At 45.0% G+C, this 25,130-nt stretch overlaps 1 protein-coding gene across 1 annotated transcript in view; it reads left to right on the top strand.

Annotated features, from left to right (window-relative positions):
* PRKN (parkin RBR E3 ubiquitin protein ligase) overlaps positions 1-25,130 on the top strand; it is a 1,289,523-nt gene that overhangs the window by 1,243,152 nt on the left and 21,241 nt on the right. The window contains exon 10 of the mRNA XM_032837250.1: positions 13,784-13,867. Coding sequence (XP_032693141.1) covers positions 13,784-13,867 — 84 coding nt within the window. The remainder of the gene's footprint in view (positions 1-13,783; positions 13,868-25,130) is intronic.

Genomic DNA, 25,130 nt, shown 5'->3' with positions numbered 1-25,130 from the left:
GCCCCCCACCTCACCTTGCCCTGCTTACTCATACTCGTTGAAGGCGCTCTGCTTCTTTCTGTTCTGTTATTCTGAAACTGAGCACCTCCAAGCCCAAGCAGCCTTCAGACTTGGGAGTTCTTCTTGGCTTCCGTGTCGGGCATGGTGGCCGCCGGCCACAGGCAGCAGCGGAGCACCTGGACGGCAGCTGGTCCACGTTGAGATGTGCCATGATCGTAGAATACCCACCAGATGCCCAAGAATTCATGGGAAAAGAAAAGAGTAAAATAACAACACTCGTTGGGGCCCCTGGGTGGCTCAGTTGTTAAGCGTCTGCCTTCGGCTCAGGTCATGATCTCAGTGTCCTGGGATCAAGCCCCGCACCTGGGGGGGGGGGGTTCCTGCTCAGCAGGGAGCCTGACTCTCCACACACACCCCTGCCCCGCCCCCGGTCTCTCTCAAATAAATAGATAAATATATTAAAAAAAAAAGAAGAAGAAAACAAAAACACTTGTATTGATTCCAGTTGAAAATACTATTTGGGATATATTGGGTTAAACAGTTATGTCACCTGTTTCTTTTTTACTTTTTTGTGTGGCTACTAGCACATTTTAAAATTACCCCTCTTTCTAATGGACAGTGCCGTTTCAGACTGTGTCCTTTTGCCAGTGGTTTCAGAATCAAAGAGACAAAAATGCTGCAGAATTACTCTCAGTCCATTCCAGCTGGGTTTTATTGGTAATGCATTCCCAGTATCAAAAATTGATTTTCCAAATGAGTGTTTTTTCCCACCACCCCGTGGCTGACTCTCTAAATAGCTGTGCTGTGGGTGCTTGAGGCTTTCCAGCTCCTCGGCGCCCCCAGTCTGGCTCTGTCTGGCTGCTGGTTGCGCCTGCTCACGACAGCCCCTCCTTCCACCAGGGCCACCAGCCCAGAATCCTGCAACCTCCCACAGAGCCGCCCCTCCAGCCCTCACCCTCCCTCTCATCCTGGCCCCGCCCCCTGCCTGGTCCACCTCCCCTACCTCTCAGCAGCTCCCACTCAGTGGTGCCCAGTAAGACCCATCCTTCCGCTTGCAGACTCAATGCTCGCACTATCCAAACGCTTGGATTTGGCACTACTTAGGGGCCTACCATTGAGGGCCAACTGGACCTCAGTCTACCCTCCCCTTCCTCCTGGTGACCTAGTGTGACTGCCCAAGGTAGTGGGTGCTCACACCCTGTGCTCCCCCAGAACCTTGCCCACCACCACACTGAGGACACCGTGAATAGGAACTCAAGGAGGTCAAGGACAATGACCACCACTGCATTTACCATCTGCCCCGCCTAGCACAGGAGCACACATTCTCCATCAACAGTGGAGGGAGGGCTGGACCAAGGATAAGAGGGAGGGTGAACTCGCAGGAGCCTGGAAATTACATCATCTACACCTCTTTGTACACGCGGGCTGCCTGGCACACGGGGTGTGTGCTCAGTAAATGTGCATGGGGTGAAGGAGCTAGGGCAGTGCTTCTCGCCTCCTCTGCACGCACACGTCACCGTCACCGGGGTTTTGTGCTAGAATGCGGATTCGGAGTCAGCCCTCCGGGGCCAAGAAGGTGCGGCCGCTGCTGCAGGTCCGGCAGGGAACCAGAGGGTGGCGCTGTTCCAGCAGCTGGGAACCCAACTCCTGTGTCGTCTCCGGATGACCATGACCATGACCATGCCAGGTCTGTGCGATCCCCCCTGCCCCTCGATGCCAGAAGGTTCATAGCTGGCATCGCACAGGGATTTCGCCTTTCCGCGAGCCTGCAGAGCCAGCCGTCTCCCTTTCAGCCACAGTCCTCTGCAGTGTTTGTGTCTCCCCGGCTTTGACTTTCTCCAGGGCTTTCCTCCCACCGCCAGCCCCTCTCTTTCTAGCAGCTCATTCTTTCTTTTCATTGTCCTTCTGTTTTCACATCCCAATCAGATCCCTCCTCGGTGAAGCCTGCCCTCCACCATCCCTGTGAGCTTGGCCTCTGAAGTTGCCTGAGAACGGCATCCTTGCACCAAAGGTGTGAGCTCCAAGGTCAGGAAAGAACTCCCCCTCGTGGAACGTGTCGGTCTCCTTCCTCCAGTACCCCCCACCGGCCCACCTCCTCATTCTCAGGGCCAGGCACTCCTGACACCGCCCCACGCTCGTGCTTCTCGGAAGTGTAGACCTTTCTAGCACCTCCTGCTCGTGACTTCTGCAGATGTCTGCCCGTGCCTGTGCACGTCACAACGCCTCTGTTAGGCCCCGACTGCAGAAATAGGGCTAAGGCGTTCTGCCCTCCTGCGGCGCCCAGCCTCGTGAGAAAGATGTGCAGAGAAGTGGTTCATAGGGACACGCCACGACCAGGACACAGGATGTCAGGGTGTTGTCCAAGCAGAGACAGCAGGGAAAGAGGAGAGGTAGCTCTGGAGAGGCCTGGCACGTGGGCACCAGAGACTGTTCTAGAAGCGGCATGGGGGCTCCCTCCTCCTTGGTCCTGACTCTTGCCCACTCAGCTCTGAATTTCTGCCCTTTGATGCCAGTGCTCTCATTCTCCAACAGTTAGGAGGGAGGCAGGGGTGGGACTGGGCGATGCAGGGAGAGACTTTGAGAGGCTGTCGGCAGACAGGTGCGAGGTGAGGACTGATGCTAGAGCCGCTGCCCCAGGAGGGAAAGGAGCTCGAAGAGCAGGAAAGCAAATGCCTTTTCACTGACCCCAGCCCCTCACAAGCCACCCGAAGTCCCAGAGTTTCTGCAGATGGCTCAGCACAGGATTGTAGATCGTACGATACTCTTCTCCCTCTCTCTTATTCTGCGTGAGCAGTGCTCCCCGCCCACCCACCGCGCCCCCGCCAGTGCGGCTGTGAGCGCCCCGAGCTGGGTACCCGGCATCCTGGCATGCGCAGAGCAGACCTTCGTCACCTTCTGTGTTCCAGACACTGGATCCTGGGAAAATAGATGAGCGGGCCACACATCCTCTCAGTGTAGACCAGGTAGACCAGCGAGAACACTTTCTTCCAGGGGGGCGAGCGTTTCATAGAGGAGGTCTGAGAAAGAGACAGTGCTTGGGAGAAAAACACCGGGACTTTGTGGCTGAGGCTGTGAGGAGAGGGGCAGGAACAGGGAGGCTCCCCACATACCTCCGAAGCTGCTCGATGCCCAGCGAAGGCTTGAGAGATTACAATTGCCTGATTATTCGTTGAAGCTGCAAAATCGCCAAAGACAAAAGCCACTGAAATATGCCAGCAAGGGTCTCACCAAATTGGTTGGCTCCTTTCCAAAACTGACCCTGCCCGGGCTTGCCGGGGGTCGGGCCCAGGTGTTCAAGGGAAGCACAGAAGGATACCCACAGGCACAGGGGACAAATTGGGCTCCAACTGCCATATGGCTTGAATTTCACGTTTGGACTGGCCTAGTGTAATCATTTTTACAAAGTCTAGTGCCTTGTTACAGATTGTAAATGATAAGGTCACGAGGATTAGAGACCAGTTAAAAATGTTAGAAGACATATGCTGTGCATTTTACTAATGAATGGCCATATTCAAACATGTTCACTAATTAATGGCAATATTTGAATGGGTCCACTAATGAATGGCAATATTTGAAAGTGGTGTTGAATTTGATACTCTGTGACCAGTGCTCCATTTCGGGAAGGAGCCAAATGCTCCATAAGGTCTGGGAAATGCTGGTTTTACAGCAAAATTGAGCTGGCCTTGCAAGACGCTAAAGGGAATTTTCAGTCAGATGGAGAAATCTGCCCGCCAAGAGGTTTCTTTAGGTGACCGTGGCTGGTGTGAACATTGTCCCAGCTTGCGGCCACATCCTACTTTAACCTTCGGGACCTGGGAGGCAGGAAGTGAAGGCCAGAGCTGGGAGGCCGCAGAGCGGGGCGAGGACCGGGGCCAGAGGAAGGTTCTTCAACATGGTTAAAGCAAAGAGAGGAAGTGGAGGGATTCGGGAGGACATCGCCCCACTACCGCTGTGAGGGATGCCTGGCAAGCCGCTCCGAGGGCTGATTCTGCTCAGCGTGAAGGCCCGGGACGTAGCCCTGGCTACAGAGCCTGATGCTCGCTTGTCTCCTGTTTCCTTCTCTCTGGCCTGGACCTCCAGTGTGTTGGCCATTTGTGTCTAAAGCCACCAAGCTAAAATTCACTTAACGTCCTTTGCCGGCAAGCAGGCCAACGTCAGACAGATGGAACAAGGAGAGGACGGGCTCCGTGCACCCTGTCTCAGAGCCTGGGCCCGAGGAGCAGGAAAGTGGCAGGTGGGACTGACCACAGGCCCCTCCTGACCCCCATTCAGCCAAATGGATAAGACTCCAGAGTGACTCAGAGTTACTGAGCTGGCCAGCAGCCTGTCCCTGGGGTGGTGCCACGTGGTTCGAGAGCGTCCTAGCAAAAGTGCTGCATTTATTTGAGATTCTTCCCATGACCATCGTCTGACGAAGGTCGTCAGTGGGAACACGGCAGGCTGGGGAGAGGAGAGTGGGCCTTCACACGCCTTGCTGCTGGGTGTGGACGACCTGCCCCCTCTTCTACTGGGGCAGGTGTGCAAATGCAGTCAAAATGTATATTCCACGTGCCCTTGTCCCAGCTGTTTCACTTCTAGAACTTTTTGCTACGGATTTCCTTCACGTGCAGAGTGACCTGCGGAGAAGGGCGTTCCCTGCGGCTTTGTTTCCAGCAGCAAAATACTGGGAAAGACCCACATGGCCATGGGTGGGGGGCACCTGGTTGGACCCAGGTTGGACCCAGGTATCTGTCCGCTGGAATGATGCGCGGCTGCTGGTCTGCGGGCAGGGCAGGCTGCGAATGAGGATGCGAGACACAAAGCACCAGGCAGAATGCCATTTCTTAGATGCCATTTTTGCCTTAAAATACAATGTATAAAAAGTTTCCAGGAAGATACAAAGAGATGACAGTGATTATCCCCCAGAAGCAATGCAGGGGACCAAGGAGGAAGGGGGACCTCTGTTTGACCCTATACGTTCTGCGCCTTTCTAGCTTGTGCTGGACGCGTGGGTTATCCCCTCAAAAAATACATAAACTCCTTTTTAAAACCCCTGAGTATATGAGTTATCTCTATAAAGCTATTAAAGAAAAGGCAAAATAAATGGCCAATAAGGATTTTTAGGTCTAAAAAAAAAGTATAAACATTTTGAAGGAGAAAATAAGTTTAAATATCTTTGTCTATAGTTACACGTCAGACAGGTCACTGTCCAGTACCACACTTACCTTCTGGAGCATTAACTGGGGGCCCCTCTTGACTCGAGGTCCCTGTCGAAGGTCAGCTAGCAGACGTGGTCTCTTCATTGTGCGAGCTCACCGTCTCTGGCGGGTCCCTGGTTCCAAGACAGATGGTAAAAAAATTTCACTAGATCGTACTCACCATGAATGTGTAAATTAAGGCACCATGTGCCGGAAGGTTGGGTACACACAGTGCCTGTTGAGATCGCGATAATGTCAGAAAAGGGAATTTTCAGAGTTCTGTTAAGAGCTCCCTGTGAATACAAATGAAACTGAGGGAAATAAGGGCCTTTCAGCGTAGCAGCCCTAAAACAAAAATAATTTGGGGTATGGGAGGGGTCACTGTCACAGTATTCTGTGGGAATCTAGATGACACTGTTCAACCGTCCTCGATGGTTCATATAGAATTTGAAAAATACAGTTGTCTAAGTTTCTGCCTTCAGCTAGGTCATGACCCCAGGGTCCTGGGATCCAGTCCTGCATCGGGCTCTCCACTGCTCTCCCTGACCCCACCCCCACCCCGTGGCTTGTGCTTACTCTCTCTCACTCACTTTCTCTCTTTCTCAAATAAATAAATAAAATCTTAAAAAGGAAGGAAGGGAGGGAGGGAAGGAGGGAGAGAGGAAGATAGAGACAAAGGAATTCAGCTACTGAGCTCTATTCAGCTTCCTTAAAATTATTTCTTTTTAGCCATTTGGAGGTTGCATGTAAAAGATCGTCTTAGTCCGTTTACATGTAGAGTGTGGCATTGTTTCAGATGGCTTCCCACCATGAGATTCTGTGATTTTAAGATGCTGTGTACTTGAAAGGAAATAACCTTTCTTCTTCTCAAGATTGTGTTTTAGTGCATTACAGTCTAATACCACTTCTGTTGTGTTGCACTGTCTTGTCAGATCAGTTTTGCACGAATCAGCGGCTGGTCACCCATGGGGAGCCTGACTCTTTGGAAACTCTATTTTTAACACACTGAGGCTCAATCGTATATATCACTGCTGCCATCTTCTGGAAAGTCCTACACCTGGAAGAAAACTATTTCATCTGCTCCCAAAGAAGCACGGATGTGTGCCTCAGGCTTTGATGTTTCCCCTGACTGTAGTCAGGGGTCCTGAAACACGATTTGATTCTCTCTCGTTCTTTTAACGCAGAACTTCAGAGCTATGGAAAGGAATGAATGGCACATAATAAAATGCCTTTCTAATAGATGCTGTCAGGACCGAAAACAGGCAGGAAGGAATGTGGGCTTTCATGTACAGATCACTCAACTTGATGGATCGAACCCTTATTTTGAGGGTCATCTCTTGTAGGTACCAACTGGCTCTCAGCTGTATTGATCAGCACACGCTGAATGTTCCGCATTGGAAGCTGTTCATTTAATTCCTTTTCATGTTTCCAAAGAGAAAATATATATACATCTCCTTTTGAATGTCTCCATGATGGGCTTATGGGAAATCAAACTCAACCATCAATCAAATGACTTCTCCACTGCAGGATATTGAACGATAAACGTGACGGACAATCCGTACGGCTCCGTGGTAGTACAGGGTGGTCTAGGGGACTGACCGTGAAGGTTCCCCTGCACATAGACAAGGAAAGTGAGGCCAGCATCCCTCTCCATATGGCAGTTAGGAGGGTTGACAAGCCTGGTCATGTCCAGGAGTTCCCGGTCTCATGCAGGATTTTCACGTAACAACAGTTATCACCAGAGTAGTGGGAATTAATTAACAAGGGGCTTCACTGTCACCTTGCGTTTCCATCAAATTTTATTGCCTATAAAGCATCATAACTCTATGGGAAAACTATTTATTGTGTTTACTATGTGTCTGAGACTGTGTGAAATACAGTAATTAATAATAAATACCTTATTATTCCATCTTTACCAAAAAATAAATAAAGGAAAGAGATATTAGGATCACTCAGTTAATGAATAGAAGAGAAAGGCCTCTGTCTCCACGGCTGTCTGACTTCAGAAGGTTTACTTTGAAATATCAAAGTATATCTTATTTCTAAAACTATAAATACCTACTGTGTGATTTCGTGTATTACAAGGTGTGATTCTCAGATGTGGTCCAGGTCCAAGATTTCATCCATCCTTAAGGTGAATAGTCAACTCATTTTAATTGCAAGGCAAAAAATATGACTTGAATGGTAAAAATGGTTTCGCTATTGCTTCTTAGAAAAAAAGTTTGTCTTGCTGAACTTCCCACTTAGTAAATAGTTGTTTTGAAGTTGTATGCCTCATTGTAGGCACTTGGGATGAGCTAGTTCCTACAGTTAGGTGAAGAGTTTGGGCACAACCTCCCAGGCAGTTAATCCAAGAGAAAAATGAATTGGATTAGCATATTCATTGTCAAGTAAAGGGACACAGTCCCGCCATGGGAAGTGATAACCTTGTTCCTGGTATTTACTTCTTTTTTTAAATTTAATTTAATTTATATTCAGTTAATTAACATATGGTGTATTATTAATTTCGGAGGTAGAGTTCAGGGATTCATCACTGGTGTGTTGACTTTTTTTTTTTTTTGAGTTGTCAACTTTTTTTTTTATTTTTTCAGTGTTCCAAGATTCATTGTTTGCACCACACCCAGTGCTCCATGCCATATGTGCCCTCCTTAATGCCCACCACCAGGCTCTCCTAACCCCCGACCCTCCTCCCCTACAAAACCCTCAGTTTTTCTCAGAGTCCACAGTCTCTCATGGTTCATCACCCCTCTGATTTCCCCCCAGCTCACTTCTCTCCTTCACCCAATGTCCTCCATGTTATTCCTTATGCTCCACAAATACGTGAAACCATATGATAATTGACACTCTCTGCTTGACTTATTTCACTCAGCATAATCTCCTCCAGTCCCATCCATGTTGATATAAAAGTTGGGTATTCATCCTTTCTGAAGGAGGCATCATACTCCATAGTGTATATGCACCATATCTTCTTTTTCCATTCATCTGTTGAAGCACAGCTTGGCTCTTTCCACAGTTTGGCGACTGTGGCCATTGCTGCTATGAACATTGGGATACAGATGGCCCTTCTTTTCACTACATCAATATCTTTGGGATAAATACCAGTAGTACTGGGTATTTTGCCAGGTCATAGAGTAGCGCTATTTTTAATTTTTTGAGGAATCTCCACACTGTTTTCCAAAGTGGCTGCACAAACTTGGATTCCCACCAACAGTGTGAAGAGGATTCCCCTTTCTCCACATCCTCTCCAACACACGTCGTTTACTGTCCTGTTCATTTTGGCCATTCTATGGGGCACCTGGGTGGCTCAGTGGTTAAGCCTCTGCCTTCGGCTCAGGTGATGATCCCAGGATCCTGGGATCGAGCCCCACATTAGGCTCTCTGCTCCACGGGGAGCCTGCTTCTTCCTCTCTCCCTCTGCCTGCTTCTCTGCCTACTTGTGACCTCTGTCTGTCAAATAAATAAATAAAATCTTTTTAAAAAAAATTTTGGCCATTCTAACTGGTATAAGGTGGTATCTCAATGTGGTTTTGATTTGAAACTCCCTGATGGCTCATGATGATGAACATTTTATCATGTGTCTATTAGCCATTTGTATGTCTTCTTTGGAGAAGTGTCTGTTCATGTCTTCTGCCCATTTTTTGATGTGATTATCTATTTTTTGAGTGTTGAGTTTGAAGAGTTCTTTATAGATCTTGGATATCAGCCCTTTGTCTGTGGTGTCATTTGCAAATATCTTCTTCCATTCTGTAGGTTGCCTCTTTGTTTTGTTGACCGTTTCCTTTACTGTGTTGACTTCTAAGAGCAGTTGTCCTGTGGTACTTGGGATGGAAGACACGCACAGAAAGAGATTCAAACTACCATTTTGCAAATAACATAGAAAATGCAAGTACTTGTTTTTTTAAGTCAGTCCATTTGCAAAAGAATTAAATGACCTAGTAAAATTTTTTCTATAGCAGCTGAGCTATGTCGGCCAGCCAAAAGAGAGGCAGAAGCAGTGGGAGGTGGATATAGATATAAAAATATGCTCAGCTGTCCCCATAGATCCATAGATACATGAATAAATCTATCTATATATCAGCATATCCATATATCTGGCCCTGACTTCACAAGCAGGTCTTCAAGAAGGGCAGGCTGACAAGCCAGAAGCTGTTGTCCCCAGACAGACCCTCTCCTTCTGGGGAAAACCTCAGTTCTGCTCTTAAAACCTTTCAGCAGATTGAATCAGGCACACCCAGATTATCTAGGATCATCTCTCATCCTTAAAGCAAAATGAGTATAGATGTTATAGTCCTACAAAATACCTTCACAGAAACACCCAGGTTAGCGCTTGATCGAATAACTGGGAATTGTGGTCTAGCCAAGTTGACACGGAAAGTCAACATCTAGGAGCTAAGATAATAGAGTCCACATATATTGCTTTCTTGTCAAATCTAATAAGGGATAGAGTTTAGAGAGCCAACATTATAAGTATGTATTATGTTTATAATTTTTAAAAGCCTTTTTGGGGAAGATTTTATTTATTTATTTATTTATTTGAGAGAGAGAAAGAGAGAGAGCACAAGCCGTGGGGGAGAGGTAGAGGGAGAAACAGACTCCCCACTGAGCAGGGAACCCAACACGGGGCTGGATCCCAGGACACTAAGATCATAACCTGAAACAGAGGCGGATGCTTAACTGACTGAACCACCCAGGTGCCCCTTAAAAGTCTTTTAATTTTTTTTTTAACTATAGAAATTGGTGGCATTTATCAGATCTATCTCAAGAGAAAACAATCTGGGAAAAGTACACTGCATAACTGTTTGGTAGTCCCTTCCATTCAATTAGCATTTACTTGTAAGATATCTTTAGCAAATGTGAGACCACAGTTAGTTCATAGCAAATCCCAGGTAAATTTCAGCCTTTTGCGTTATTAGTTAGAACAAGATCCACGTGCCCATGGGAGACAGGCAATGTCAGCACACTGAGTGTGAAAATGTGGGAGCTGGATCTGTCTTCTCAAGCTCTTTCTCTAGAAATATCTGTGCCATTGGCAGTGTTTGAAAACTGGCCCAAAACGTTACCTCAAGGAGTTTTGTGTATGTCTAAGCCAGAGTTCCCCAACCTTCCTCTGTCTTCCCTGCCCCAGCGACTCAGTAAGTGTTTCCTGGTGCTCCTAAGCCAAAGGAAATGTAGTTTTGTTCACCAAATACTTAAGTCCAAACAGTTTTGTTTATTGAATACTTAAGTCCAAGTACTGTAAATAAGAATTAATGTCTTAGCAACGTTATAGTCATTTGAAAAGATAGTTGACATAAATTGAATAGAAAAAATATTTTTATTTCATTCTTAAATAACTACATCTCCTGCTGCACCCAGATGCTCCCATGGTAGTTGTTTTCCTCTCACAGTAACCAAAAACCCGGCTCTGCAAGGATAGGTCATCAGAAGGGGAACACAATCCACAGTAACACCACGAACCGCCTTGAGTTTGTCATTCACAGTGTCCAACAGGTAATGTCAACAGTGTCTTCCTCAGAACTTTAAAATATCCCATTACACCCTCATGAGCTTCTTGTGGCACCCCGGAGTGCCTCGGCACACAGTTTGGGAACTGAAGAGCCTAAGCATTTGTACAAGCACCTGGTTGAATTCTGAATAACATAATTAAAAACCTGCACATTTTCAGGGAACCTGGGTGGCTCAGTTGGTGAAGCGTCCGACACTTGATTTTGGCTCAGGTCGTGATCTCTGGGTCGTGAGATCGAGCCCTGCAGGGGGCTCACGCACTGGGCAAGGACCCTGCTTCAATTCTTTCTCTCTCTCCCTCTGTCTCTCCCCCACTCTAAAAACAAAACAAAACCAAACCTGAACATTTTCAAGATCAGACCTTCTAGATATTTCCCCATTTTGTTTGAGAAAGATGCAAATTGTTTAAGCAGGAAGCCCACAGCGTGATAGCTCCACATTGAAGTCAGAGTCGGAATGGAAGCAGATGAACAAGTACACGCATGTGAAACAACCACCAGAGGATTCGCCCAGCTTCCGCGTGCCTCTTGCCATGCTGACACGGGGAGGCCTTCCGTCTTCGTGCGCTCTTCCTTTTCTGTTATGTTTTTAGTCCATTCCTCGTAGACCAGCGTGAAAGGGATTTAATGTCTTTGTGTCAGGAAAGGCCTATTTATTCTGACAAACTGATCAACCTCCAGGGTGTTCCTCTACCATGAAACTGATTTTATATCTCCACTAGCTAATAAGATGTGAAGCGTTTTCCCTGTCATGCCGAGAGGTCAGACTCGCTTCTGAGGAAGGCGCTAGGCTGAAGTCACCCAGTGAGCGCCTCTCCGCGACTCTCCAGGCTGCGTTTTTCCGAACACGGTGCGTGAGAGCTGACCGATGGCTCTGGGGCAAACACAAAGATAAGCGGACACATTAATTTTTTTTAATTGTTTTTCATTTTAAGAGGAAGCCCTAAGACCCACTTCATTCGCTGTTCACTGGATTAGCCTTTGGCTCAGGGAAAATAAAAAGTGCCAGAAATTAAAACCCGGCGGCGTTGGCGGATTGTGTAAAGACAACCTGACGCACGCCCGTCTCCCACCAACCTGAATCTTTAAATAAAGTGTAAATCCCACAAAATGGGGGCCAGTCTCTTTGCTGTGAGAAGAAATAAGCTACAGCACTCTGAAAATAACGACTACTTAGAAGGCAGATGGCCTCCTACCAACAGAGGCCTTTTCCGTATCAAACACCTGCCTGTCTTGTTCAGTCTGCTCAGAGATTAAGACGATTTTCAGACGAGCTGTTGAAACAAGAAACTGGACATGGGGAAGGAGGGAGACCTGCTTCTAGGGTGAAGACAGCATGAAGGAAAACCACCTGGGATGGGCTGTTCTCTCGGAGGCAAGGAAGGGTGGTGATGTGTTGGGGGATAAAGCTGGAGTTTTCTGGACCCTGTTTGTCTGGGGTTGTATTTATCAGTTCCAAACAGTCTTATCTGAAGCAAAACTGCACTAACTTCCTGGCTCGTGCTGGAGAATATTCATTTGAGAACCTCAAGCCTCTGCAACTTTTTTGCATCTTCCGGATTCTCGCTGCCATTACTCTATCCATTACTGATGGCTGTGTAAAAAACACCCCAAAACTTAGTAATTTTAAACAATAGTCTTGTTCTTGTTTTGCTTTATTTTCTTTTTTCCCAACAAGGCTGTAATTGTGGCAAGCTCCTGTAAAGCTGAGTTTATCTCTCTTCCACCTGGAGTCATCTGGGGCAACTCATCCAGGGGCTGGAAGGTCCCCTGGAAATATGGCTCAGATGCTGGGCTGCCATGTTGGTGCCGGCTGCCTGCTGGTGGCATAGCCAGGCCTCGTGGCCCGCGGCTTGGGTTCCCTGTACACCAGCCCCTCAGGAGCCACTGGCCAGAAAGGAAGCTGCCCGTTTCCTCAAGCCTGGGTCCAGATCGTGGCCTACCATCACCTCCACCATGTGCTGTTGGCCAGGTAGTGAACACGTCCATATTTAAGCAGAAGAGATCTAGAACTCGCCTCTCCTGAGGGGTGTCAGAGGGCAGGGACAGAATGATGACTTCAATCCCCTGGGTCCGCTGAAGGGCACACACCCTTAGCCACACCCTCTGGAGCATGGCTGGTGGTGACGGAGTCAGCCTAGAGGGGCCTCCAGGTTCCCAACGGTGGGAGGAGAGCTTCCTTTTCCAGCAGTCACTTCTGAGCTTTCTTCCCTGAAGATGGAGGGTGGAGAGCAGTGAGTTGCTCCCCAGGTCTCTCCCATTCTGTGGTGTGTGAATTTTGACAGGGGCATCATCCCCAGCTGAGCAGACCCACTCCAGGCCACGTAGCAGCTACCCCTGGCCACCATTACAAAGTACCATGGACTGGGGGGCTCCAACAACAATTATTTTCTCATAGTCCTGCAAGCTAAAAGCCGAGAAGCAAGGTGTCAGCAGGGCTGGTTTCCCCTGAGGTCTCCCTCCTGACTTGCAGATGGCCACCTTCTCGATGTGTCTCCACATGGTCATCTCTCAGTCCATCTCCTCTCATAAAGACACTGGCCACGTAGGATCAGGGCCGACTCTCATGACTTCATTTTACCGTACTTACCTCATCAAAGACCCTATTTCCAAATGCACTCCCATCCTGAGGTACTGGGGGTCAAGACTTCACCATATGAATGCGCAAGGGACACGATTGATTTCTGCTTCCTGTAATAGGCTTTCCATGAAAAACTAAGTCTATTAACACGAACTTATAAATCCTCTGTGTGTGTAAACAGATCTAGGATGTGAAATCCTTGAATAACATTGTTTTCCTCATATCCTAACACCAGTAACACTCTACGACTGTCTCTCCTGCCAGACTGGAAACATCATAAAGATAGGAAATATGACTCAGCCATCTTTGGAACCCTGCTGTAGGGCTTGGAACATTGTTTAGTAAAGAGCGAACAATGTCATTGAAATATAACTTCGTTTCTCTTTGCAAAAAGTCCTTTGGCACAGAAAAATGTCACACAAGTCAGAGGAATGGCTGTAGTGAGCTTGGAGAAGGAAAAACATGTGAGGTCCAGGGGCATCCGGCAGACCCATCCTTGACGCGTGTGTGTTCTTCCGCAGTTCGTCTTCTGCCGGGACTGTAAGGAGGCGTACCATGAAGGTGAATGCGGCACCCTCTTTGAAGCCTCAGGAGCAGTTACTCAGGTAGGGTGCCCCCTCCTCCACAAAACAGGGCTCGGGATGTGGGTGCGAGACAAGAGCTGTTTCCTGAAGGTCAAAGGGTTCCAATCTAAAAAACAAAAAAATCAAAAACAAAACAAACAAACAAAAAACAAAATTAGCCTAGTAGCCTACAGCCCCAGGGAATGGGGCACTGGCTGTCCCACCCCAACGATCCTCCCAGAATGACCCACCTCCTCAGGGTAGGGCTGTAGATGGCCACTGGGTTATGCCCATGCTTTCCCCAGGGGTATATGGAATAGGTAAAAGGAACATAGCATGAGCAGAGGAGTCTTTAGAGGAGAGAGAAAACAATGTAACAATTTCTGAATCAGGTCAATCAATTTTAACCCCACATTTATAGTTTTTTTCAAAAGTGCCTTGTGTAAAATCATTGGTGAAACCTCCTCCATGAATGATGTGCCTAGAAGTATTACATAATGCGAGGATATTACCGTTCTTTAGCAATATCATCAAGTACGCTAAATTGTATTTCAGTCTTGTTTAGGTAAAGAGCTGTTTACTGCACCTTACTCTCCAATGTACTACATCAGGCTTAGGGAAATGCAAATACATTTTCTTTTATTTATTAATTATGATCAACCAAACCTTAGAGGAAAGGAGTAAAAATTTCAGCACAGTTGATGAATTTGCTCATTATTTTTCCACTGATAGAGATGTTAACAAGATTTTAAATATCCAGTCTACCCAGATAAATCTTTCAGTTAACTTTATTGACAGGAGCCTCATAAATAGACGTAGAAATTTCAGAGCATTTTAATTTTACAGTAGAGAATTTAATATATCTGAGTGTTCTAAAAGCAGAGTATAAAGAAGTATATCTTTTTAAGATACTCTGTGGACTTATTTACTAATATTAACATAAGCAAATAAACATAACTAGTGAATTCAGGTCTTCTCATCAGCTTCTAAGATGTTGGCCATGAGAATATTGGGAGACAGATTTGAATTGCCATTTCTGCAACAGAGGCAGCAAATGCTCTTTCTGGTGATTTTATTTTATCCCAGTGGCATTCAAATACAAGCTCACTGCATGCTGATGTCAGGAATAACATTAACCCCGAGATGCCCCTGCCTCAGGACCACTGTATCCCAGAAGGGCTAGGCTAGACCGAGAAATGAAGCTGGTCTAGCAACTTACATCCATACACTCTTAGGACCACAAACATGGGCAAAGGCTTCCAAGAAGTGATACCTTAATGTCTATTTGAAAACAGTAGCCATAAGGTGAAGGAGAAAATTCCTTAACCTTGAAGTTGTCCAAGTGCCTAACCTACCTGATAATCCCCTTCCTTATTCATTCAAAAAGAACTAACAAACCTCGGTGTTAAAGATTGAGGTAACTCCCCAGAATTTTTTGAAGCTATTAAAACCTTATTGTTCAACTCAGGAAAGTAGGAGAAAGAAAGTTAGAGCTGGCCTTAAGCAGAGGTGACCAGGATCCAGGGGCTTGTTTCTGCAAAGACCACCAATTGGCAAACAAACATTTGTCTACATAAATATATATAAATCAAACATTTGTATCCAAATGTTTGGATATAAATATATCCAAATCCAGACTTTCTTTTTCTTAAAGATTGTATTTATTTATTTGACAGAGAGAGAGAGAGAGATATCCCAAGTAGGCAGAGAGGCAGGCAGAAGGGGGTGGGGGCGGGAACAGGCTTCCTGGGGAGCAGGGATCCCAATGCAGGGCTCGATCCCAGGACCCTGAGATCATGACCTGAGCCAAAGGCAGAGGCTTAACCCACTGAGCCACCCAGGTGCCCCGACCACCAGACTTTCTGCTGGAAAACTGAAGATAAGGAATTTTTTTTTTAAGATTTGTTTATTTATTTTAGAGAGAGAGCGAGCAAGGGGAGAGGTAGAGAGAGGCAGAGAGAGAGAATCTCAAACAGATGCCCTGCTGAGCGCAGACCCAAACACCAGGTTCAGTCCCACAACCATGAGATCATGACCTGAGCCAACACCAAATGTCAGATATTTAACACACTGTGCCACCCTGGTGCCCCTGCAGATATGTTTTTCTTCAGAGTCACATGAAGGTGTCATAGGGGAGACTTAGAGAAAAAATAAAGAATAAGAGTAATATGCTAAAACAAAGTTTAAGAAATCTATAGCTTTTATAACCCTTCCCCAAAAAAGTCACAGAAGGTTGATCAGAGTCTGTCAAAAGAACAGTGGGTTAAGGATGATTAAAAAAAAAAAAAAATTCCAGCATAAAATGCTGCATGGACAAGGATGCAGAGGCAAATATCTTGTCTGGTGCACAGATATTTGACAGATGTCTTTTGAGTGATCATTGCATCTATAAAGAAAAAGACATTATTTTATTCATGCATCAAATATGTGTTAAACACCTATAATCCATTAGGCTTTGTTCTAGGCTCTGGGGATGAAGTACCTGCTCTCACAGACTTTATATGACTTTATTAGATGCCACAAGGCCCATACAATCAGTATACTAGGAATCCAGAAAAAGAATAGTTAATTCAGGACAGAGTTGCCTCCGGGAAGAATTCAGGAAGAGGCAGCCCTGTCATAAGTCCTCCTGCCTCGCTCGAGCTGCTGGACCAACCTCATACTCCTCTTATTTGAAACAAGACGAACTGACCAACTGAACTGGAGGAGTCTGTCCACCGTGGCCTGAGAACAGAAGGCAACTTGTTGGGGGTGTTGCTGCCCTTTTCCCCCCATGTCTCTGATTTATTAGGCTCCTACAGGAAACAGAATCCAACTCCAATGCACACATGAAGAGATTTTAACTAAAAGGTCATGGATGACGTACAGTGGTGAAGAAGAGTCACAAGAACCCAACACGATGTGGAGGGCATCCGAGGGCAGCTTCGGCAGCTATGACCTGCCGAGGCCTTAAGGGACAAAATGAAATGGTGTCACACAGAGAATAACCCTGGGCGTTGGAACCGTGGAGGTGGGGCCTCTTGACAGGAGGTGTAACCACAGAGGGTCCAGCATCGCCAGAAGTGGGCCCCAAGCAGGAAGGGAATGAAGATGGACATCTTGACTTCTCTCTTCCGCCTTCTGATCTCTTGCTTATGTCTCCACATCCAACCAGAAGCCAACCTGAAAGCGTCCTAGTGACACAGCCTTTGGGAGTCAGCCTTCTGGGGCAGGCCAGAGGGGGAAAGAATGCAAAATAACCAGTGTATTCTTTTTTTTTTTTAGCTTTTTATTTATTTATTTGACACAGAGAGATCACAAGTTGTCAGAGAGGCAGGCAGAGAGCTAGAGAGAGAGAGGGAAGCAGGCTCCCCGCTGAGCAGAGAGCCTGATGCGGGGCTCGATCCCAGGATTATGGGATCATGACCCAAGCCGAAGGCAGCGGCTCAACCCACTGAGCCACCCAGGTGCCCCTAACCAGTGTATTCTTGATGATCTGATTTACCAAGTCCCCCAAGCCTCCTGATTTCAATCGTAGCTACTCTTAGACATGGAAAGGGATGAACCACATGAACTACTTCATCAAACTAAAAGACCCCAGTCCATTCAGTAAGAGAAAGGACTCTTATTTTAATAGGACAGGTTTGTTTTCTGTTCCTTGTATTTCTCTCAAATGGCAGTGATCTCCAGGCAGAGGACCTCTGCAATTCCACTGATATGAAATCTTTGACAGGAGGACACTACACATCCAACAGTACAAAGCTAATTGCAACCCCATCCCTTGGAACTGAAGGCTTTGGATGCAGCCTCATGTCTGAATTTTGCTCATGCTAACAAAATACCCTCATGAACCCTCTTCCCATTTCCTTTCAATTCAACTCACCTGTAAGGATTTCCCTTTCAGTATTTGTGGCTACTCTCCATTGTTCACCCTTAAAAGCTGAGTAGTTTCTGGTCTTTGATACTACATTATGCAGCCAAGCTAGTCCATGTCTCCTGGGGCCCAATCAGCTTTTTTCCAACAGTTAGGCTGCTTGACCCTAAACTTAATGCATTTTTTGATTAATGCAATATTTTTTTTTAAAAAAGCAAACTCAAAAATTGGTTTTAAATTGGTTTTAAAATATTGAACAAGCTTTAGGTTGAGAGTGCTGGGAGTTTGGGAAATCGTGACAGAAGATCAATCTATCCCAGGCTAATGAGAGTCCAGTCCCATTTGCTTCCCCTTGCTCCTGCCTGGTTGCTCTCCTCTCCATGCTCTGTTTCCTTTCATATATTCCCTCTGGAGGCTTTCTAATAAGTAAACACTTGCTCTTGCAAACCACATAAATTGATTCATTTTCCCAGTGGTTTCAAGGAGTAGATGTTACTCTCCCTATCCAACGGGAAGGCAAACTGAGACTTCTGGATTTTTAATGGCATTGTCCAAAGCCACAAAGGAAATCATTTCCAGTGGCAGTACCCGATTAAAGTAGTTTGGGGACAGTGGCTGCTCTCTCTGAGTAATAAATCTATAGTGTCTAAAGGGAGTGTGCCCATCCCTACCTGCCAACCTCCTACTCAACCTTCAAGACTCAGATCATATGTCATTTCCTGCATGAAGCCATCTGCCCACCCCCACTACCTCCTTGAAGCTCTCAGACACCTGTATATGCTTCTGTTCTACATCCATTACACTGAAATATTGCTTCCCTGTCTCCTCACTTTTGTCTTTATAACCCCCAGTGCCTAGGATGCCTAGGACATAGTAGGTACTCATTAAGTGCTTTCTGAAAGAAGACAACTCTTTCCTTCATCCCCAAACCTCCCTTCTCACTATGAAGCCAGGGAAGCAATCTCCAAGAATGGTGGAGAGGAGTCATCCAAGATGGTGACATAGGAGGCTCCTGAGCTTCCTGCCCTCACAGATGCACCAAACCTACAGCTACACATGGGGCAGTGCCCTCCGAAAGAGATCCAGAAATTAGCTGAGTGATTCCTACATACTGGATGAATGAGAAAATACCCACATCAAAATGGGTAGGAAAGGTTGAGACACACTCTTACCATAAACACCACTCCTGGCACTGTGCCATACAATCAGGACAGAACCCCCAATGCCCAGCTTCTCCCAGAAGGGTGAAGGGTTTGGACCCTACATCTAGCACCCCAACTGTTAAAACTGGGTGCCAAACACCTAGCCCTGAAAACCAACAAAGTTTGTGATTGTGAGACACCCCCCCCCACAGGACTCTAGCAAACATAGAAGCAATTCCTATGGGGCACACCGCAGTTACCACATCTATCCTCATAGGTCTCAGCACAGAGGGAGCAGGCAAAGCCTCCCATCTTCCAGTCTGTCCATGAAGGAGATTTATCTGCATGCTTTCAAAGCTGCTGCCTCCAGGCCAGGCTTCTAATGTAGCAGGCACTAAGCATTGGCTGTGATCATCCTCAAAGACCAAGGAAACAGGAGGATGCCTCTCTCACCTTCTCCCTCTAATCCACCAAAAGCTGCCAGTGTCCTCTTGGAAGGATCTTGCGCACAAATCTGCTCCCCAACTTCTGTAGCACTTACCCAAGGGATGGTTTTCTGATCCCTAGCTCTGACAGCCAGAGAGACTGCCATCCACGAGTCCCACAGAACTGTAGCAAACAAAGAAACAATTCCCTTTTTTTAATGTATTATTTGTTTAAGGGGTATAAGCCAGCCACATGCAGAAGAATGAAACTGGACCATTTCCTTACACCACACACAAAAATAGATTCAAAATGGATGAAAGACCTCAATGTGAGACAGGAATCCATCAAAATCCTTGAGGAGAACACAGGCAGCAACTTCTTTGACCTCAGCTGGAGCAACTTCTTGCTAGACATGTTAAGGGAAACAAAAGCAAAAATGAACTGTTGGGACTTCATCAAGATAAAAAGCTTTTGCACAGTCAGCAAAAACAAGACAACGGACAGAATGGGAGAAGATATTTGCAAGTAACATATCAGATAAAGGGCTAGTATCCAAAATCTACAAAGAAGTTATCAAACTCAACATCCAAAGAACAAATAATCCAATCAAGAAATGGGCAGAAAACATGAACAGACATTTCTGCAAGGAAGACATCCAGATGGCCAACGGACACATGAAAAAATGCTCAACATCACTTGGCATCAGGGAAATACATATCAAAAACCAGAATGTGATACCACCTCACACCAGTCAGAATGTCTAAAATCAACAAGTGTGGAAATGACAGATGTTGGCAAGATGCGGAAAAAGGGGAACCCTACTACACTGTTGGTGGGAATGCAAGCTGGTGCAGCCACTCTGGAAAACAGTATGGAGGTTCCTCAAAAAGTTGAAAATAGAGCTACACTATGACCCAGCAATTGCACTACTGGGAATTTACCCCAAAGATATAAATGTAGTGATCAGAAGGGCCATGTGTACCCCATATAGCAGCAAGGTCCACAATAGCCAGACTATGAAAAGAGTCTAGATGTCCATACAGATGAATGGATAAAGAAGATATGGTGTGTGTACACACACACACACACACACACACACACACACACACAAAATGGAATATTATATAGCCATCAAAAATGAAATATTGCCTTTTGCAACTATGTGGATAGAACTAGAGGGTATTATGCTAAGCAAAAGAAGTCAATCAGAGAAAGACAATTATTATACAATATGATATATCATATGATCTCATATCATATGATCCCACTGATATGAGGAATTTGAGAAACAAGGCAGAAGATCATGGGGGAAGGGAGGGAAAAAATGAAACGAGATGAAACCAGAGACAGAGACAAACCATAAGAGACTCTTAATCTCAGGAAATAAACTGAGGATTGATGATGTACAAAGAAGCAGTTCTTAACTAGCTCTCTCCTCAGGGCTCAGCACAGAGGAAGCAGGAAAAAATACTGTCTCCCATCTTTCTTAAAAGGGGTTTATCAAAATACTTTAAAAGCTGCCATCTGAGAGCAAGGCTTCCAATTTAACAGACAGCATAGGGCTAACTGCAATCTTCCCCAGAGACAATGGAAGCCAGCAGATACTTTTCCCACCTCCCTTTTGCCTATCAATAAATGAAGGAAGTGGCCAGTATCTCCTTGGAAGGAGCTTGTACCTTGTATCTGGCACCCCAGTTTTCACAGCTTCTACCTAAAGTCCAGGCACCTGGATTGATCACCTGGCTTTAACAGCCAAGGGGATTTGCGATCACCATTCCCACAAGACTGTGGCAAACAAAGAAACAGTTCATAACAGATGCAAGAGCACCACCACCACTCTGGTTCTATATCAGGCTCAGCACAGAGGTAACAAGCAGAAACATCCACCTCCCAGTTTCTCCCTGGAAGGGGCTTAACTGCATATTCTCCCACTGCTGCCTAAAGGTTCCACTTCTAATTAGCCTGCATCTAGGTGCTGAGTGCAGTCCTCCCCTTTGGCATCCTGACAGGTCTTGACACACCCTCAACTATGAGAGAAGCCATGAAGAACAAAGAAGGAGGCTTGAACAATCACAAAGTTTTGAGAGACAGCTAGGAACTAGGGCCGGGTTAATTAACAAGACTTGTCTCCTACATAAGACCACTCTATTAAGACTGAGAAAGGTGGCTGTTTTATCTAATGCACAAAAAACAACACAGAGAGTCGAGGAAAATAAAGAAATGGAGGAATATGTACCAAACAAAAGAACAAGATAAATTTCCAGAAACAAATCTTAGTGAAACAGAGATAAGTGATTTAGCCAATAGAGAGTTCAAAATAACAGTCATCAAGATGCTCCAATGTCAGGAAAGCAAAGCATGAATAAACTGTGAATTCCAACAGAGAGAGAGAAAATAAAGAACACCAAATAGAAGTCACAAAGCTGAAAAATACAATAACTGATCTGAGAAATACACTAGAGGGGTTCAACAGCAGGCTAGATGAAGTAGAAGAAAGGATCAGTTAGCTCAAAGACAGTCAAGTGGAACTCATCCAACCAGAGCAGCAAAAAGGAAAAAGAATTTCAGGGGCACCTGGGTGGTTCAGCCAGTTAAGCATCTGCCTTTGGCTCAGGGCATGATCTTGGGGTCCCAGAATCAAGCTCCACATGAGACTCCCTGCTCAGTGGGAAGCCTGTTTCTCTCTCTCCCTCTGCCTTTCCCCCTGCTTGTGAGCTTTCTCTCTTTGTCAAATAAATAAATAAAATCTTAAAAAAAAAAGAAGAAAGAAAAGAAAGAAAAAGAAAAAGAATTTAAAAAATGAAGATAGCCTGAAGAATTTATGGGACATCATCAAGGAGACCAATATCCAGATTTTAGGGGTCCTACTGGGAGAAGGGAGAAAGTCAGAAAGCTTATTCAAAGCAATAATGGCTGAAAACTTCCCTAACCTGGTGAAAGAAACAGATATCCACATGCAGGAAGTTAAAAATGTACTAAATAAGATCTAAAGAGATCCCTATCAAGACACATTGTAAAGTGTCAAAAGTTAAAGACAAGAAGAGAATCCTAAAAGCAGCAAGAAAAAGGCAACTTTTTATGTACAAGGGAATTCCCAGAGGACTGTCAGCATATTTTTCAGCAGAAACTTTGCCAGCCAGAAGGGAGTAAGGTGATATATTCAAAGTACTGAAAGAAAAAAAAAAACTGCCAACCAAGAATTCTCTACAGAGCAAAGTTGTCTTTTAGGACTGAAAGAGAGAGAGAGTTTTCCAGAAAAACAAAAGCTGATGAAGTCCATGACCACTAGACTGGCCTTAGAAAAAAAATGTTAAAGGGAGTTCTTCAAACTGAAATGAAATGCCTACCTCAAGAAACAACAATAAAAATCTCGAATAAACAATCTAACTTGACACATCAAGGAGCAACAAAATTAAGAACAAACTAAGCCCAACATGAGTAGAGGGAAGGAAATAACAAAGATCAGAGCATAAATAAATACTACAGAAGGGACCCTGGGTGGCTCAGTTGGTTAAGCGATTGCCTTCAGCTTGGGTCATGATCCCAAGGTACTGGGATCAAGCCCTCTGTCAGGCTAACTGCTCAATGGGGATCCTGCTTCTCCCTCTCCCCCAGCCACTCCCCCTGCTTGTGCTCTCCTGCTCTTTCTCTGTCAAATAAATCTTTAAATAAATAAATGACATAGAGACCAAAAAGATTACAGAAAACAACAGTAAAATTAAAGCTGGGGGTTTTTTTAAGATAAACAAAATCATCAAACCTTTATGATAAACAAAATTAGCAAACCTTTACTAGACTTGCCAAGAAAGAAAGGTCTGAAATAAATAAAATCAGAAATGAAAGGAGACCATATAACTGATACCACAGGAACACAAAAGATCATGAAACTACTATGAACAATTATTCACCTGGATTTGGACAACCTAGAAGAAAAGAAGAAAAAACATACAATTCAATCATACAATTCAATTATACAAGATTGAATCATGAAGAATCTGAATGGACCAATTACCAGTAAGAAGACTGAATCAGTAACAAAAACCTCCGAAGAAGAGCCCCTGGGTGGTCAATCAGTTAAGCCTCTGCCTTCGGCTCAGGTCATAATCTTGTGGTCCGGGGATGGAGGCCCTAATTAGGCTCCTTGCTCAGCAGGGAGTCTGCTTCTCCCTCTTCCTCTGCCTCTGTCCCCACCCCCACTCATTCTTTCTCTGTCAAATAAATAGTTAAAATCTTAAAAAATAAACAAACAAAAAATACCTCCCAACAAACAAAAGTGTGGGATCAGGATGGCTTCACTGGTGACTTCAAGCAAATGTGTAAAGAATTGCCACCAGTGGGGCGCCTGGGTGGCTCAGTGGGTTAAGCCTCTGCCTTTGGCTCAGGTCATGATCTCAGGGTCCTGGGATCAAGCCCCGCATCGGGCTCTCTGCTTAGCAGGGAGCCTGCTTCCTCCTCTCTCTGCCTGCCTCTCTGCCTACTTGTGATCTCTCTCTGTCAAATAAATAAATAAAATCTTTAAAAAAAAAAAGAAAAAAATTTAAAAAAAAAAGAATTGCCACCAGTTCTTCTCAAAGACTTCCAAAAAATAGGAAGGGAATACTTCCAAACTCATTTTACGAGGTCAACTTTACCCTAATGCCAAATCCAGACGAGGGAATTACCAAAACAGAAATTACAAGTCAATATCCGTGATGAGCATAGATCCATAAATCCTCAACAAAATATTAGCAAATCCAATTCCATAATACAGCAAGAGGATCATACACCATGATCAAGTGGGATTTATTCCAGGAATGCAAGTACAGTTCAACATCCACCAGTCAATATAATACATTAACAAAATGAAGGATAAAAATCATATGAGCTTCTCGATAGATGGAGAAAAAGTACTTGACAAAATTTAGCATCCATTCCTGATAACAACACTCAACAAACTGTGTATAGAGAACATAGCTCAGCATAACAAAGGCCATCTAGGACAAGCTCACCGGTAACATCATACTCAATGGTGAAAAGTGGAAAAGTTTTTCCTCTAAGATCAGGAACAAGACAAGGATGTCCATCATTTTTATCCAACATAGTACTGGAAGTCCCATTGAGAGCAATTAACCAAGAAAAGTAAATAAAAGGCATCCAAATAAGAAAGGAAAAAGTAGGATCTCTATTTACAGATGGCATGATTTTATATAACAGAAAACCCAAAAAATTCACCAAAAACCTGTTAGAACTAGTAAACGACTTCAGTAAAGTTGCAGGGTATCGGTATGCAAAAATCAGACATACAAATGGCCAACAGGTACATGAAAAGCTGTTCAACATCATTAAACATCAGGGAAATGCAAATCAAAACCACAGAGTATAAAAAAGACAAGAGATAACAAATGCTAGCAAGGGTGTGGAGAAAAGAAACTATGAAAAACAGAATGGAGGGCCCCCAAACAATTCAAATTAGAACTACTGTATGATCCAGAATTTCCACTTCTGAGTCTATATTCAAAGGAAGGAAAATCATCTCAAGAAGATATTTGCATTCCCATGTTCATAGCAGCATTATTCACAGTAGCCAAGGCACAGACACAACCTAAGTATCTGTCAACAGATGAAAGCTTAAAGAAGAAAAAAAATATATATATATATATATGCAATGAGATATTAGTCTTTTAAAAAGAAGGAAATTATGTCACTTGCAACAACATGAATGAAACTGGAGGGCATTATAAGCCAGACAGAGAAAGACAAATCCTGTATGGTATCACATAGATGTGGAATAAAAAAAGAAAAACAACACTCAAACTCATAGAAACAGGGAGTAGAAAAGTAGTTGCCAGGGTTAGAGGATTGTAAAAATAGGGAGAGGTTGATAAAAGGGTATAGACTTTCAGCT

The sequence above is a fragment of the Lontra canadensis genome, unplaced genomic scaffold (genome assembly GCF_010015895.1).
Source record: "Lontra canadensis isolate GAN:19392208 unplaced genomic scaffold, GSC_riverotter_1.0 scaffold97, whole genome shotgun sequence".
NCBI classification, from domain to species: Eukaryota; Metazoa; Chordata; class Mammalia; order Carnivora; family Mustelidae; genus Lontra; species Lontra canadensis.
Note: the sequence above shows the minus strand (reverse complement) of the source record. Positions and strands in the feature narration are given on the sequence as shown.